The sequence below is a fragment of the Bubalus kerabau genome, chromosome 1 (genome assembly GCF_029407905.1).
Source record: "Bubalus kerabau isolate K-KA32 ecotype Philippines breed swamp buffalo chromosome 1, PCC_UOA_SB_1v2, whole genome shotgun sequence".
NCBI lineage: Eukaryota > Metazoa > Chordata > Mammalia > Artiodactyla > Bovidae > Bubalus > Bubalus kerabau.
This window is the reverse complement of record NC_073624.1, coordinates 194,347,202-194,360,727: the sequence shown is the minus strand read 5'-3', so window position 1 is coordinate 194,360,727 and position 13,526 is coordinate 194,347,202. Positions and strand designations below refer to the sequence as shown.

At 38.4% G+C, this 13,526-nt stretch overlaps 1 protein-coding gene across 1 annotated transcript in view; it reads right to left on the bottom strand.

Annotated features, from left to right (window-relative positions):
- The window catches only part of FBN2 (fibrillin 2), a 224,886-nt gene that overhangs the window by 26,568 nt on the left and 184,792 nt on the right, over positions 1-13,526 (bottom strand). The window contains exons 42-49 of the mRNA XM_055548444.1: positions 10,576-10,644; positions 9,579-9,704; positions 9,275-9,400; positions 8,444-8,569; positions 5,987-6,103; positions 3,574-3,702; positions 3,016-3,135; positions 141-266 (exon numbers count right to left, since the gene is read on the bottom strand). Coding sequence (XP_055404419.1) covers positions 141-266; positions 3,016-3,135; positions 3,574-3,702; positions 5,987-6,103; positions 8,444-8,569; positions 9,275-9,400; positions 9,579-9,704; positions 10,576-10,644 — 939 coding nt within the window. The remainder of the gene's footprint in view (positions 1-140; positions 267-3,015; positions 3,136-3,573; positions 3,703-5,986; positions 6,104-8,443; positions 8,570-9,274; positions 9,401-9,578; positions 9,705-10,575; positions 10,645-13,526) is intronic.

The window sequence follows — 13,526 nt, the reverse complement described above, 5'->3', positions numbered from 1 at the left end:
CGGGACCTTATGTTTTAAACTTACAGATGATACATCTGCCAGAGACACATATTTTTAGTGACAAGCACTGCATCATGGCTTCCTCCCTAGCTCTGAAGTTTGAGGGCTGATGATGACAGAGAAATCATTTCAAAACTTACCGAAGCACCTCCGTCCATTATCAGACAATACAAACCCAGGGGGACAGATGCACTGGAAGCCCCCAGGAGTATTGGTGCAGGAACCAAAAAGACAGATGTTGGGATCTTCATCACACTCATTTATATCTGCAGATCAGCAAGATAATTTACTGATTTAATCAATTCAATACACTGCTTAATATGTGAAAATAATTTGTCCACATTGTACAGTTCACTAGCCATTGGATATTCAATGTGAAACAATATATTACATTGTCTATATGATTAATTATGTTTAAAATAAACTGTTACTACTTCAAAAGTCAAAGGTTATATCCAGTTTCAATGATCCATATGACCCAGACTTTTAAGTCAGTCTCCAGTTCTCTGGACTTGACTCCTAGGAGGTGTCTGCATGTCTGCCTGCAGGCCTGAGAGGACCACTTCCATGTCTCAGGGGCATCGCATCCTCAGCACTGGTCCTCTTCTCTGATGCCCCTCGCCCTCCAATCCACACTGGGGAGCTGGAGTCACATTCTTTCCTCTCCTTAATTGTTCAACTTTCATAATCAAGCAATATGTAGCCTCCTCATTTACACTCAAACTCAGCATCATTTGCCACCTGGATTATCACGTCTCCCAACTAGGGAGACGTGCTTCACTTCCTTCTCCCCACTCCATACCGCCACCAGGGTCTGCTTTCTAAAACATGTACCTATTTGAGAATCTGTGCCTACAGAACCAGGGAGCTTAGACGTTGGGATGAGAATTTTATCATTTCCACCTTACCTCAGAATGATCCCTTGAAACAGACAAGGATTCCTTACCAGTGATATCTGGCCCCTTTGCACTGGAAGTGCTTATTTAATGGGTGGTTTTTAACTAAATGAATGAACACTACATGATTCCAGGCACATTAGAACATAAGTCCAACGGGGACATCATGTGTCTGTCTAGATCACTGCTGCATCCTCAGCATGAGTCTAGCTCAGGGTCTGGCACATACTGCGTTCTCAATTTATATTGGCAGAATTTTAGTGAGTGAGTCGTATCACTTGCTTTCTAAAAGAACCTGCAGTTCTCTGTGCTGCCTGCAGGACTAAGAGCCATCTTCTGAGCCGGCCACCGATGCCCCTTACCACATTTGTTCTGCCTCTGTTTTCAAGCTGCCTCTCTGTTCCATTTCCCTTTTTGATTAGTCAATTCATCAAACTCAGGGACACCTCAAATGTCGCCAATCCTTATGCTAGGCTTCCTGACCTGCTCTCCTTTCACCACCACCATCATTATTCACAGCCTCCTACTGCGACCTACATCCTGAACAGACCCCAGTGCAGTGTCTGTGGCATTGGATTGTAAGGGCAGCTTTACAACATGGAGTGATTTACAAAATCTGTCTTTTCTCTTAGGCAGTAGGTTACCTACTTACTGGCAAAAGCTGCATTTTTGTATTTCCAGCATCTAAAAGGTGCTGCATGTCTATAGTAATGTCTATGGAATGTCAGAATGGATGTGTGTGTGTGTGTGTGTGTGTGTGTGCGCGCGCGTGCGCATACAGTTCGTGGTAGGAAGCATTTCATCTAGAAAAACTGGTAGAAGAGATTGTAGGCTGAAAGAAATAGTCTTACAGTGAAGTAAGTTAATTGAAAACATGTTTTTAAGACATGCGAAATAGTGGTGGGTGTTTATCAGTGAATAAAGAAAATAAAATACTCCCGAGGTTAAAAAACATCTAATTGAATCACAGATTGTTTTTTCACCAAGATAAAAGGTAGCCAAGTCTTTCTGATACAAAGAGGCACAAGTATTTTTATTTCTCTCCTAATGGCTCACACACTACTATTATGCTTATTCCATAAAGAGATGGATCACAGAGATGATGAAGATTAAGTATAAACAAAGAAGATGAAAGAAAAGATCTTAAACTCTTCAAGAAAGTTTTTGTTAAGATGCTTCTAGTGTTATTATTATTTTTAAATATTAAAAACACTAGAAAATCTTACAATGAACTATACTAATCAGACAAAAATGGGGAAAAGATATAAACACAAAATTAGAATGACTAGGGATACCCATTATTTGTAATTATATGATCTGAAAAATAATTAGTTTACTATGTAAACTGTTTCCTTAGGTTCTGTCTATATAAGTCCCTTGAATGTGAACAGAAGAGCAATACAGAACTTAAGAAACTGAGTAATTCAAAGGCAAAAAAACTCTCAGCAATCATTTCATGTTAGAAGAATCACACTAAGATGCTGGTGCTTCTGAATTTCAACAAGACTGTTAAAAATAATTTGTACAAAAGTGAAATAAAGTAACTGTAAAAAGGTCAGTCTTCATCATGCCCACCAGGCAATTCTGGGACTCACTTTTGATGTGGTTACAAGATTCCTTGTATGCTGGGAGGGTTTCCACAGAGAAACATCTGTTATGACAAATGGATTAATATTTTCTGTTTTGACATGCGGCTTTCCCAAGGAAAAAAAAATGTCTCACAGCATTGTCAAGATTTTCTGCTTCACATTTCTAGGACTCTAGACACCTTTAATAGCTGTTTTAAAATTGGGTGCCAAAGATTACAATTTTTGTAGACACTCTTTAAATTCAGTAGAAGGTCTCTATTGACATTTGGAAAAAAGATTAGAGTGCACTGAAAATTCTTTGACTAGTATAAGATTTCTGTTAATGAAAAAATCCCACATCCTCAATTTTTTATTCCCACCATTCCACCTTCAAATCATTTCTGATGGTTCAATAAAACAGATGTAGGCAGCTAAGCGTTTAACTCCCTCAGTCAGCATGCTTACAGTGGTTTAGATTTAACATATATCCACAGAATAAGTACCAGGTCTCATTATCCTAAACGGTTCACGGACTCAAACATCAGCCTTACCGATGCAGTTCTCGCTTTTTACTTCATACCCTGGGGGACAGATACATCTGAAAGACCCCTCCAAATTCTGACAGGTGCCAGGAGAACAAGAGCCGGGCAGGGCAACACACTCATTAGTATCTTTAAAGAGAAACAAGGAAAAAAAAAATGACTAACAGATGACATCATTGTTGCCAAATGACAGTAACACGAATTCAACTCAAGCCCTCTGATCTGCCAGGTCACTCTGGGGCAATATGCCGTCAGAGATTTTTGACAAACTGAGGATTACTCATTTGGCAAGAGGCTAATTTTCCTTTGTCTACTTTAATTGAGACACAGATAGCCTCGTGCTCTGTCCCAATCAAAACACTGCATACAATTCCAAATTTTTGGTTTGTACCTTTTACCAAAATTTCCCATGAAACTTATCTTGGTCCATGTACCTCAGATGACCAAATGAAATGCAAATGAGTCCCAAAGTTGGTGGTGCTGAAGGTGGGGGGAGTCACATCATTATTTTACAAAACAAAACAACACAAAGACTTTTATTTTATTATTTGTTGTTTAGATACTTACCTATACAGTTCTTGCCATCTGGAGTAAGCTCATAACCTTCATTACATAAACACTTGAAGGAGCCAACTTCATTAAAACACCGTCCATTTCTACACACCTGACCAAAAAAGGAACTGCACTCGTCTATGTCTGTAAGTGAATAACAGTTAGCTTTTCAGAGAGAGCTCTCACACATATTTTGTATCACAAGTTGCAACTTAAAAACATATTTATTGGTAGACATTTACAGAGACCCTACATTACAATCCCTCATCAACAGAGAAAAACGTCATATGTCATAAGGATCAGGTGACTAATAATGTCACATAGACCTCTCCTGTTGGTTTAAGCTTTCCATTCTTTCCAACCAAAAAAACAGCTCTTTTCCTGGATATAAGAGGACACATGGATTTAACTGGATTGTCCAGTTTGTAGAGAACTGTATCTGGAGATAAGCTGACTGTATTCAAAGGACAAATAACAAAGCATATAAAATATAGAAAAATCAATTTTGTGAAAAACACTCTAGAATTGCTGACATGTTTTGCTTACAAAAAACAGAATCTGAAAAAACATGTTCTTAACTGTTAGGTTTTCGGTTAAGCTTAGGGATGAGTAATTTTTTGTTCGTTTACAGATCATACTTCAATCAGAGCCATATCTGTAGCTTTCCTTCTCCTCAGCTGTATCAAGGGTCTGAGAAGCTAAAGACAACAAGATGGTAGAATAAAATGTTCAATCAGGTCTGAATTTTCCACAGTTGAAGAATTTTGAAAACCCAGGAAAATTAAGGAATATATATTGGAATAAATTAGGAGGTGCGTTTGACTGGTGATGGTTCCATAAAAGCAGGAAGCCTGAGTTACTTTCCCATTAACTCATGGGATTATGTGACTTAAGAGATGTTGTGTTGGAAAGCACCACTATAGAGTCTGTGTGCTGTGCTTAGTCGCTCAGTCGTGTTCTGACTCTTTGCCTCCCCATGGACTGTAGCCCACCAGGCTCCTCTGTCCATGGCATTCTCCAGGCAAGAATACTGGAGTGGGTCACCATGCCCTCCTCCAGGGACTCTTTCCAACCCAGGGATCTAACCAAGGTCTTCTTCATTGCAGGTGGATTCTTTACCATCTGAGCCACCAGGAAAGCACTATAGAGTCTGGCACATGGTAAATGAAATATCATTAATGCTTTTCGTTGTATCTTTTAATAACTTCTCCACCAACTACAGGATGCTCTTCCTCCTCCTCCAGTCACTTTCAATTTTTATTTCAACCACTGTCTGTTAGAGGCAAAGACTAAAATTCTGTGCCATGTAGAGAAGACAGTTTTATTTTCCACTGAAAATTAAATAGGCTTCTGCGGCTGGTTCAGAAACCTAGTCACCATGCTTTCTTCCTGTGGGAAAAGGCAGCCCTGGCTTCAAGAGCTGACTGAAAACAGTTTCAAGACACAATATGTTTCTAAGTTGGAGACTGTCCGTGTTTGAATATAAATCAAGAATGGATTATATGAAATACTTGTAATAAACCTGAAACCATAAGAGGTCTGCCTTTGATACCATCTAAGTGGTAAAAATAACCCAAAATCATAAATCAGGCCCAATAGTTTACTATCATCTGCATGGCCTTTACCCTTGAATCTATTTGACTGACCTAAGTACTAAACCTAGCAGACTGTCTCATGATTCAGTTCAGTTCAGTAGCTCAGTTGTGTCCGACTCTCTGTGATCAAAGCATGCCAGGCCTCCCTATCCATCACCAACTCCTGGAGTCTACTCATACTCATGTCCATCAAGTCGGTGATGCCATCCAGCCATCTCATCCACTGTCATCCCCTTCTCCTCCTGCCCCCAATCCCTCCCAGCATCAGACTCTTTTCCAATGAGTCAACTCTTTGCATGAGGTGGCCAAAGTATTGGAGTTTCAGCTTTAGCATCAGTCCTTCCAATGAATACCCAGGACTGATCTCCTTTAGAATGGACTGGCTGGATCTCCTTGCAGTCCAAGGGACTCTCAAGAGTCTTTTCCAACACCACAGTTCAAAAGCATCAATTCTTCAGCACTCAGCTTTCTTCACAGTCCAACTCTCACATCCATACATGACCACTGGAAAAACCATAGCCTTGACTAGACAGACCTTTGTTGGCAAAGTAATGTCTCTGCTTTTGAATATGCTATCTAGGTTGGTCATAACTTTCCTTCCAAGGAGTAAGCGTCTTTTAATTTCATGGCTGCAGTCACCATCTGCAGTGATTTGGGATTACTGGAGGCAGTACTGTGACTTCAGTTAACCAGAAGTTAGTCAATGACATTACATGTCTTATGGCACATGCTCACAATTTGAATAATAAAAATTTATTCATTCTTTGCCTTTATTCTGTGTTTAGGATATTCTGTAGACATGAAAGAGAAGCAATAAAGGACCGAGTACTTACCCATGCAATCATTATTATGAGTGAGTGCAAAGCCTGGGTAGCAAAGACAGTTATAGGATCCAACGGTGTTTTTACAAGTTCCATTTCCACATGGATGCCGCTCACACTCATCAACATCTACGAAGAAACATTGGCTCAAAGGAATTCAGTTTTTAACCAGAAAAATGTAGCCTATTAAACTTTTAGATTTTTTTTTAACTACTGGCTTACTTAGATTTTTCTCATTCAATACTAAGAACCCACATTTATTTAAGGATAGTAAGTAAGAGGTAGAGAAAACTCTAAGGTAGAAAATTATTAAGAAAAATTGGCACTTGATAACTTACAGCAACATATAAGATTCAGAAAAGAACTGGACTAATAAGCAAGCGAGATTAACCTACATTTCCTTAGTGAGTTTTTTTAATGAATAAGTTTGCTTTTCAATTATGAGGAAATAAATCTTTTGAAACACTGGAACAATTTGTTCTATTAAGCATTATAAATGCTTCCCCAGAAATGTTCATATCTTAATTTGATTAGCACAACAAAGGTAAACTTTAACTTCCTAAACTTTATCAATCGGTAGACTCTAAATTGAAGAAGTCTATTAGAGCTCAATGTTATTAGCCTTCAAAAACATGGAATTAATATTTAGAAAGGTCACAGTCATATAAAGGAGGAGACTCCCTAGACTATGAATTCCAGGCTGCTAAAACTCTTTCATTGTGAAACAAAAGGGGGGTATTATTGTTCCTTCGGAAAGAAGCTTTGTTTAAGAGAGATATTACCAAGGAGTCTAGCTGATTTTCATTATGGGTGAATTGTTAAAACTGAGGACAGATTTTCTCCATATGAATTTCTGAATCATAAATATCACACACACATATATATATATATATATATATATATATATACACTTTTTTTTTAGCAAATCATATCCTCTTTCTCAGAGAGAGCAGCCAGGAGAAACATATAAGCTAGCCATCTCAGACAGTTCATGCAAATAGGGCCACATCCTCCATGTGTCCTTCGCACAAGCGTTCCCTAGAGAATTTCTCCTGCGACCACGGAAGATGTCTGCAGGGGATCTCTTAGGAGGCACTGGAAGAATGGAGACATTCTCCAGGGGGTGCTCCTGTACAGATATGCCATGCTGCTGCTGCTGCTGCTAAGTCGCATGAGTCGTGTCTGACTCTGTGCGACCCCATAGACGGCAGCCCACCAGGCTCCCCCATCCCTGGGATTCTCCAGGCAAGAACACTGGAGTGGGCTGCCATTTCCTCCTCCAATGCATGAAAGTGAAAAGTGAAAATGAAGTCGCTCAGTCGTATCCGACTCTTCACGACTGACCCCATGCCACAAAGGAATCTAATTCTGCCGTTCTACTGTATTAAAGTCTGTACAATTCAAAAAGATAGTGTATCTTGAATTCCAAAAGAGTAGACGCACAACTTCAGCTTGTTCTACACTGAGAAGTGCTAATTATAAATAGTCAACTTTTAAATTTAATTTTCCTCCTGCAAGTGCAGAGTGCTTCAGTGGAGATGAGCCAGTGGCTGACATCAGTTTAAGGAGTTAAGCTGAGTTCCAAGGTGAGTTCCGAAGTTAAGCTGAGTTCCAAAAGCCCCTCTGCTTTTGAAATCTTATTAATCATCAGCTCAGCAAGTACTTACAGAACACAATTATTGCTTAACTAACCATCACGTTAGCTACTGTACTGGGGCTTTTCAAAGTTTCACCATCTTTGCTTCTAAAACCTGGTTTTAAGAGTTGAAACAGCCAAGCAAGCAGATATATCTCATATGTTCAGTGATTTGGGGGAAAGAAGCATATGTGTGTGTGCGTATGTGTTCATTTCAACCCTGTTACCCTTACTGCTCCCTTGCATTCTAGCATTCCAAAAGGCTTTTCTGAGTGGAACTGTGCCTGTGTGCTAAGTCTCTTGAGTCATGCCCACCTCTTTGTGACCCTATGGACTGTGGCCTGCCAGGCTCCTCTGTCCATGGGGATTCTCCAGGCAAGAACACTGGAGTTGGTTGCCATACCCTCCCTCCAGGGGATCTTCCTGACCCAGGGATCAAACCTGCATCTCTTATAGCTCCTGCATTGAGAGGTGGGTTCTTTACCACTAGCACCACCTGGGAAGCCCCTTGAGTGGGAACAAAGAGGGGTAAATGGAGAGCTGGTACCATGGCGATTTCCATATAACACTTGTCTGAAAGCTCAGGTTAATAAGCATGTGAAAGCCATCTGGGGAAGAAAGCTGTTACCACTAAACCCAAGAACATATTGTGGTGTGTCCTGCTTGCAAATTTTACATTGACTAAAACCATAAACAGTTTCACATAGCTCATTTTTTGTTAAGACTGTTCCTGACAGAGACAGGGTAGTTACTTGTGGTGGGTGACCAAATGGTAATCTCTTCTGGAGTCTCAGCTCCATGACACCCCCTGGAAATAATGTTTTCCTTCTTACCCATGCACATCGTCTGGTCCTGAGAAGCCTTAAAGCCATTGTGGCAGATGCACTGGTAACTTCCTTGTAAATCCACACATAGGCCATGACTGCAAACATTAGGAATTTCTAAACACTCATTGCGATCTAACACAAAAAAATAAAACACATGTTACACGTGTCTGATCTTTATTAAGATTCCTTCATTTTTTCCCACAGGCATTGTTTCTATAGCCTGCTAGTAATTACTACAGATAGGCTGAAAACGAACCATAACAAGAGTTGAATAAAAATAAGGCAAGGCTTTAAAGCATACAAGCCTCTTTTTAAAAAATTTTAAATGATGCGATCTTTTTACACATTGATTGGTATATCTCAAGGACATTATTTTTAGTTTCAATTCTAGGAAAAATCCATTGAGAGACTTCTTGTCCTAACAAAAGAATCTAAAAGATATGGTGAAATAGATTCAATATAAATGAATAGATTTACTTGGAAAAGCTCCTCAAAATTATATTTGAAAATAGCTTTTTTTTGATAGGAGAGCATAAGCAGTTTTTTAGTGCAGGAACTAAGTATACAGAATGTGGTGAAAGTAGTGGAAGTATTGGTCACTCAGTTGTGTCCAATTTTTTGCAATTTCATGGACTGTAGCCCACCAGGCTTTTCTGTCCATGGAATTCTCCAGGCAAGAATACGGGAGTGGGTTGCCATTCCCTCCTCCAAGGGATCCTCCCTATCTAGAGACTGAACCCAGGTCTCCTGCATTGCAGGCGGATTCTTTACCATCTGAGCTACCACAGAGGCCTACAATGGTGTTCAGCATCAAAGAATGAGTCATTCTCTTCTTACCTACGCAGGCTCCGTTGGGTGAAAGTTTGAAACCTGCAGCGCACTCGCAGCGGTAGCTGCCTGGGCTGTTGATGCAGTCTGCATTTCGCTGGCACAGGTTATCACCATTGCTGCACTCATCGATATCTGGAAGAGCAACAATTCCATTTTTCAAACTTCATTATGGCATCAGTATGACATTCAGATAATCATTTTGGTGATCAACTCCTAAATGCTGTAGTAGAAACAGTAAGTCAGAAAACTTCTAAAAACCAGTTATGTCTGCCAAACTTGCCTGGATAAGGTCACTTATTGCTCAGATTACCTTCGCAGACCAGCAGCAGGTCATTGTAGCTGAATCCCGTAGGGCATTCACAGCGGAAACTGCCAATTTGGTTAATGCACACACCATTTGCACAAATGCCTGGAATCTCTTTACATTCATCAATGTCTGCAATTTAACAGATTTGATCAAATATATGGTTCTGCTTAATGTATTTATCATAAAACACTGAATAATGCTAAACACACACTCAGTCTCAAAAATCAACCCTATACTGGTATGAATGATTTTGTGGTTTACAAAGCATACAGACTACAAAATATTATTTCCTTTGAACAGTAATGAAAGAACGGACAAGTAGTTGATCAAATAGAGCAAATGAACTTCCTAGGGAATCAAGCTTCCTCTTAAGTTTCATGTCAGGCTTACCTAATTGCTATTACTCATTTGATAAATCCAACTGTATTTTCCTAATTTTATGTCCTTTGTTATCTGTGTGCATTGATAACGGACATTTAAAATTATATTGTTCATTTAATCTTTGAGGAAGAAAAGTAGACTGTGCAAGGGAAAGCACATTCAGAAGAAAGAAATTTATGTAATAATTCTGCAAATTCATAAGTAGATAGGGAGAAAAATACTGTAAAAATACATAGAGAACTTAAACATATACTCATGAAAACAGACAATAAACGTGAGTAAAATAAAGTGGATTACTTAGAATCATGTATTGATAATACAATATTCATATGAGAAAAACTAAAGCTTTAGCTTGATATGTATGAAATCTTGAGGTAGTCACATAACTATCATATCATAACTCAATCACCAGGCTGGAAACCCACTCCAGGCTGATGGACTAGTCCCACTACTGACACTCGGTTATCTGTAAACACGCTACTTCTTTCTTGTCTAACCATATCAGATCCAACTGCAGAGTATTATCTTTTATGATACTTTAAACTTAAAAAACACTGAACAAATTTTTACAACATGCTACATATATGTATTAAAAGAAACATAACCTAGAAAAACTCACCAACAGCTTTTCCAGTGTGAATGTCAAAGGTGAATCCAGGAATATTTCCACATATGGTTTTAAAGTCAGCTTTACAATATAAACAAAGCAAATACACTCTTAAAATTCTCATATTCCTTCAAAATAACACTTTATATAGTATTACTTTAACTGACAAATATATTTTATATTATTCACAAGACCCTTTGATTCAATTATATTTATTTGACTACAATATCAGTTTTTGCATGGAGTGAATGAATCTAGGCATTCTTTTATCATTATTATTATTGCTGTTCTTATCATATTAAACATTTTACTGCTCGGATACTAGAAAATAAGTAAATCATTATGAGTTCAAAATATCTACTTAAGGCATTTAAGCTCTTTTTATTTTGATACGCAGGGCTTTAAAAATGATCCAACTCATGTAAATTGAAAAACTAGGTTAGTGTACGAATTTAAAAAGGAATTAGAATTGCACAAAGGCATAGGCATGCAAAGATAATTTTGTGGTGCTGAAACATGTTCACAATGAGTAATGAATGAGCCATGACTTTTATCTATTTTAACATAAACGTCTGTTTGTTGGAATGTGAAATTTGAGGTATCAAAAACAACATCTCATGGAATAAAACAGACTATGAGAGTCACTCGAAGAAGGCAACGGCACCCCACTCCAGTACTCTTGCCTGGAAAATCCCATGGATGAAGGAGCCTGGTAGGCTGCAGTCCATGGGGTCGCTAAGAGTCGGACATGACTGAGCCACTTCACTTTCACTTTTCACTTTCATGCACCGGAGAAGGAAATGGCAACCCACTCCAGTGTTCTTGCCTAGAGAATCCCAGGGACGGGGGAGCCTGGTGGGCTGCCGTCTATGGGGTCGCACAGAGTCGGACACGACTGAAGTGACTTAGCAGCAGCAGCAGCAGCATGAGAGTCACTACTACACATAATTCACCAAACTAACAGGACCTTTTAGGAATTCTAATTTTTAAGTAGCATAATTCTTCGAATGCCCACTGCTACACAAAGGAATAAAACTCTTGAAAACAGTATCAGGTAACATACAGAAAACTATAATCTAAGTGCCATCTGAGAGCCCAGATTGTTAAGTGGGGAAAACACAATCCCTTCAATAAATAGTGCTGGGAAAACTGACAGCCACTTGCCTAAGGCTGCAACTGGCCACTTTCTTACACCATATCAAAAATAAAACTCTGAACAGTTGGAGACTTAAATGTAAGACTGAAAACCATAAAACTCCTAGTAGAAAACATAAGCAGGATGCTCTCCAACATTGGTGTTTGCAATATTTTTTTGAATCTTTCTCCTCAGGCAAGGGAAAAAAAACCAAAAATAAACAAACGGGACTATATCAAACTAAAAAGCTTTTTCACAGTGAAGGAAACCATCTACAAAAGGAAAAGGCAATATATTGAATAGAACGAGATGTCTGCAAATGATATATCCAATGGGGTTAATTTCAAAATATAAAGAATATTCACAACTCAATATAAAAAATACAAATAATCCAGTTAAAAATGGGCAGACCACTTGAATAGACATTTTTCTAAGGAAAACACACACATGGCCAACAGACACATGAAAAGATGCTCAACATCACCGATCATCAGTGAAATGCAAATGAGGTGTCACCTCATACCTGTCAGAATGGCTGTTATCAAAAAGATCACAAATAACAAGTGCTGGTGAAGATGGGAAGAAACGGCAACTCTTGTATACTATTGGTGGGAATGTAAATTGGTACAGTCACTATGGAAAACAGCATGGAGGTTTCTCAAAAATTAAAAATAAAACTGTCATAGTTTGGCAATTCCATCTCTGAGCATTTATCTGAAGAAAACAAAACACTAATTCAAAAAGACGTATACGTTCCTATGTTCTCTGTAGCATTATTTACAAGGGCCAAGATACGGAAGCAACCTAAGTGCCCGCTGATGTGCAAACAGTAAACAAGATGGTATATTGTACGTGTGCGTGTATATATATACACGCACACATATTATTACTCAGCCATGTTGAAATCTTGCAACTTTAAACAACATGGATGAATCTAGAGGGCATTTTGCTAAGTGAGGTAAGTGAGACCGAGAAGACGAGCAATGTATGATTTCACTTATACATGGAATCTAAAAAGCAAAACGAATGAACAAACAAAATAGAAATAAGAATCTCTGTTATAAAGAAAAACCTGGTGGCTGACAGAGGGGAGGGGCGTAGGGGGTAGGGCAAAATAGATGCGAGGGATTAAGAGGTACATATTTCCAGCTATAATATAAATATGTCACAGCAAAGTAATGTTCAGCATAAGGAATATAGTCAATAAAATTGCAATACAGTTGTGCAAGGACATATGGTTACTAGACTTATCGTGGAGATAAATCCATAATGTGTATAAATGTCAAACCACTGTGCTGTAATCCTGAAAGTAATATAATATTATTTATCAATTATACTTCAATACAAAAGAGAAAATCCATTTGCCCAGTGAATTTGAGCCACTGAAAAAGGCCCTATATGTCACTTTTCCCCATCTCTCCTTAATTTCATTTCATCATGTTAAATGAAATATTTTAATAACTGTGCCCTAAATAATACTGGTAATAATAATAATAATAATGGTAACAAATGCATAATCATTGTTTCTTATTTGTCCTATTGGTTCAACTCTTAGTATCTACAGCTATTAAGAGTGGCCACTTTTCAGGTCATAAAAGAACCTGAGTGGGCAACAATTTTAAAATGATTCTGTTGCTCTTGTCTCTACTACCTTTCAGTTTTTCTTTCAAGAGAATCTGTGTCTGGAAAAAAATTTTACTGTGTAAAGATCAGTTCTCGTCACTGTCTAAAAATTTCATGTAAGTTTGAGGGAATGGATGCATAAGGAGAACTCTGATACTAAGTTGCTTTTATATAAAGTTTGCTCATCAAATCCATTTTTTTTTTG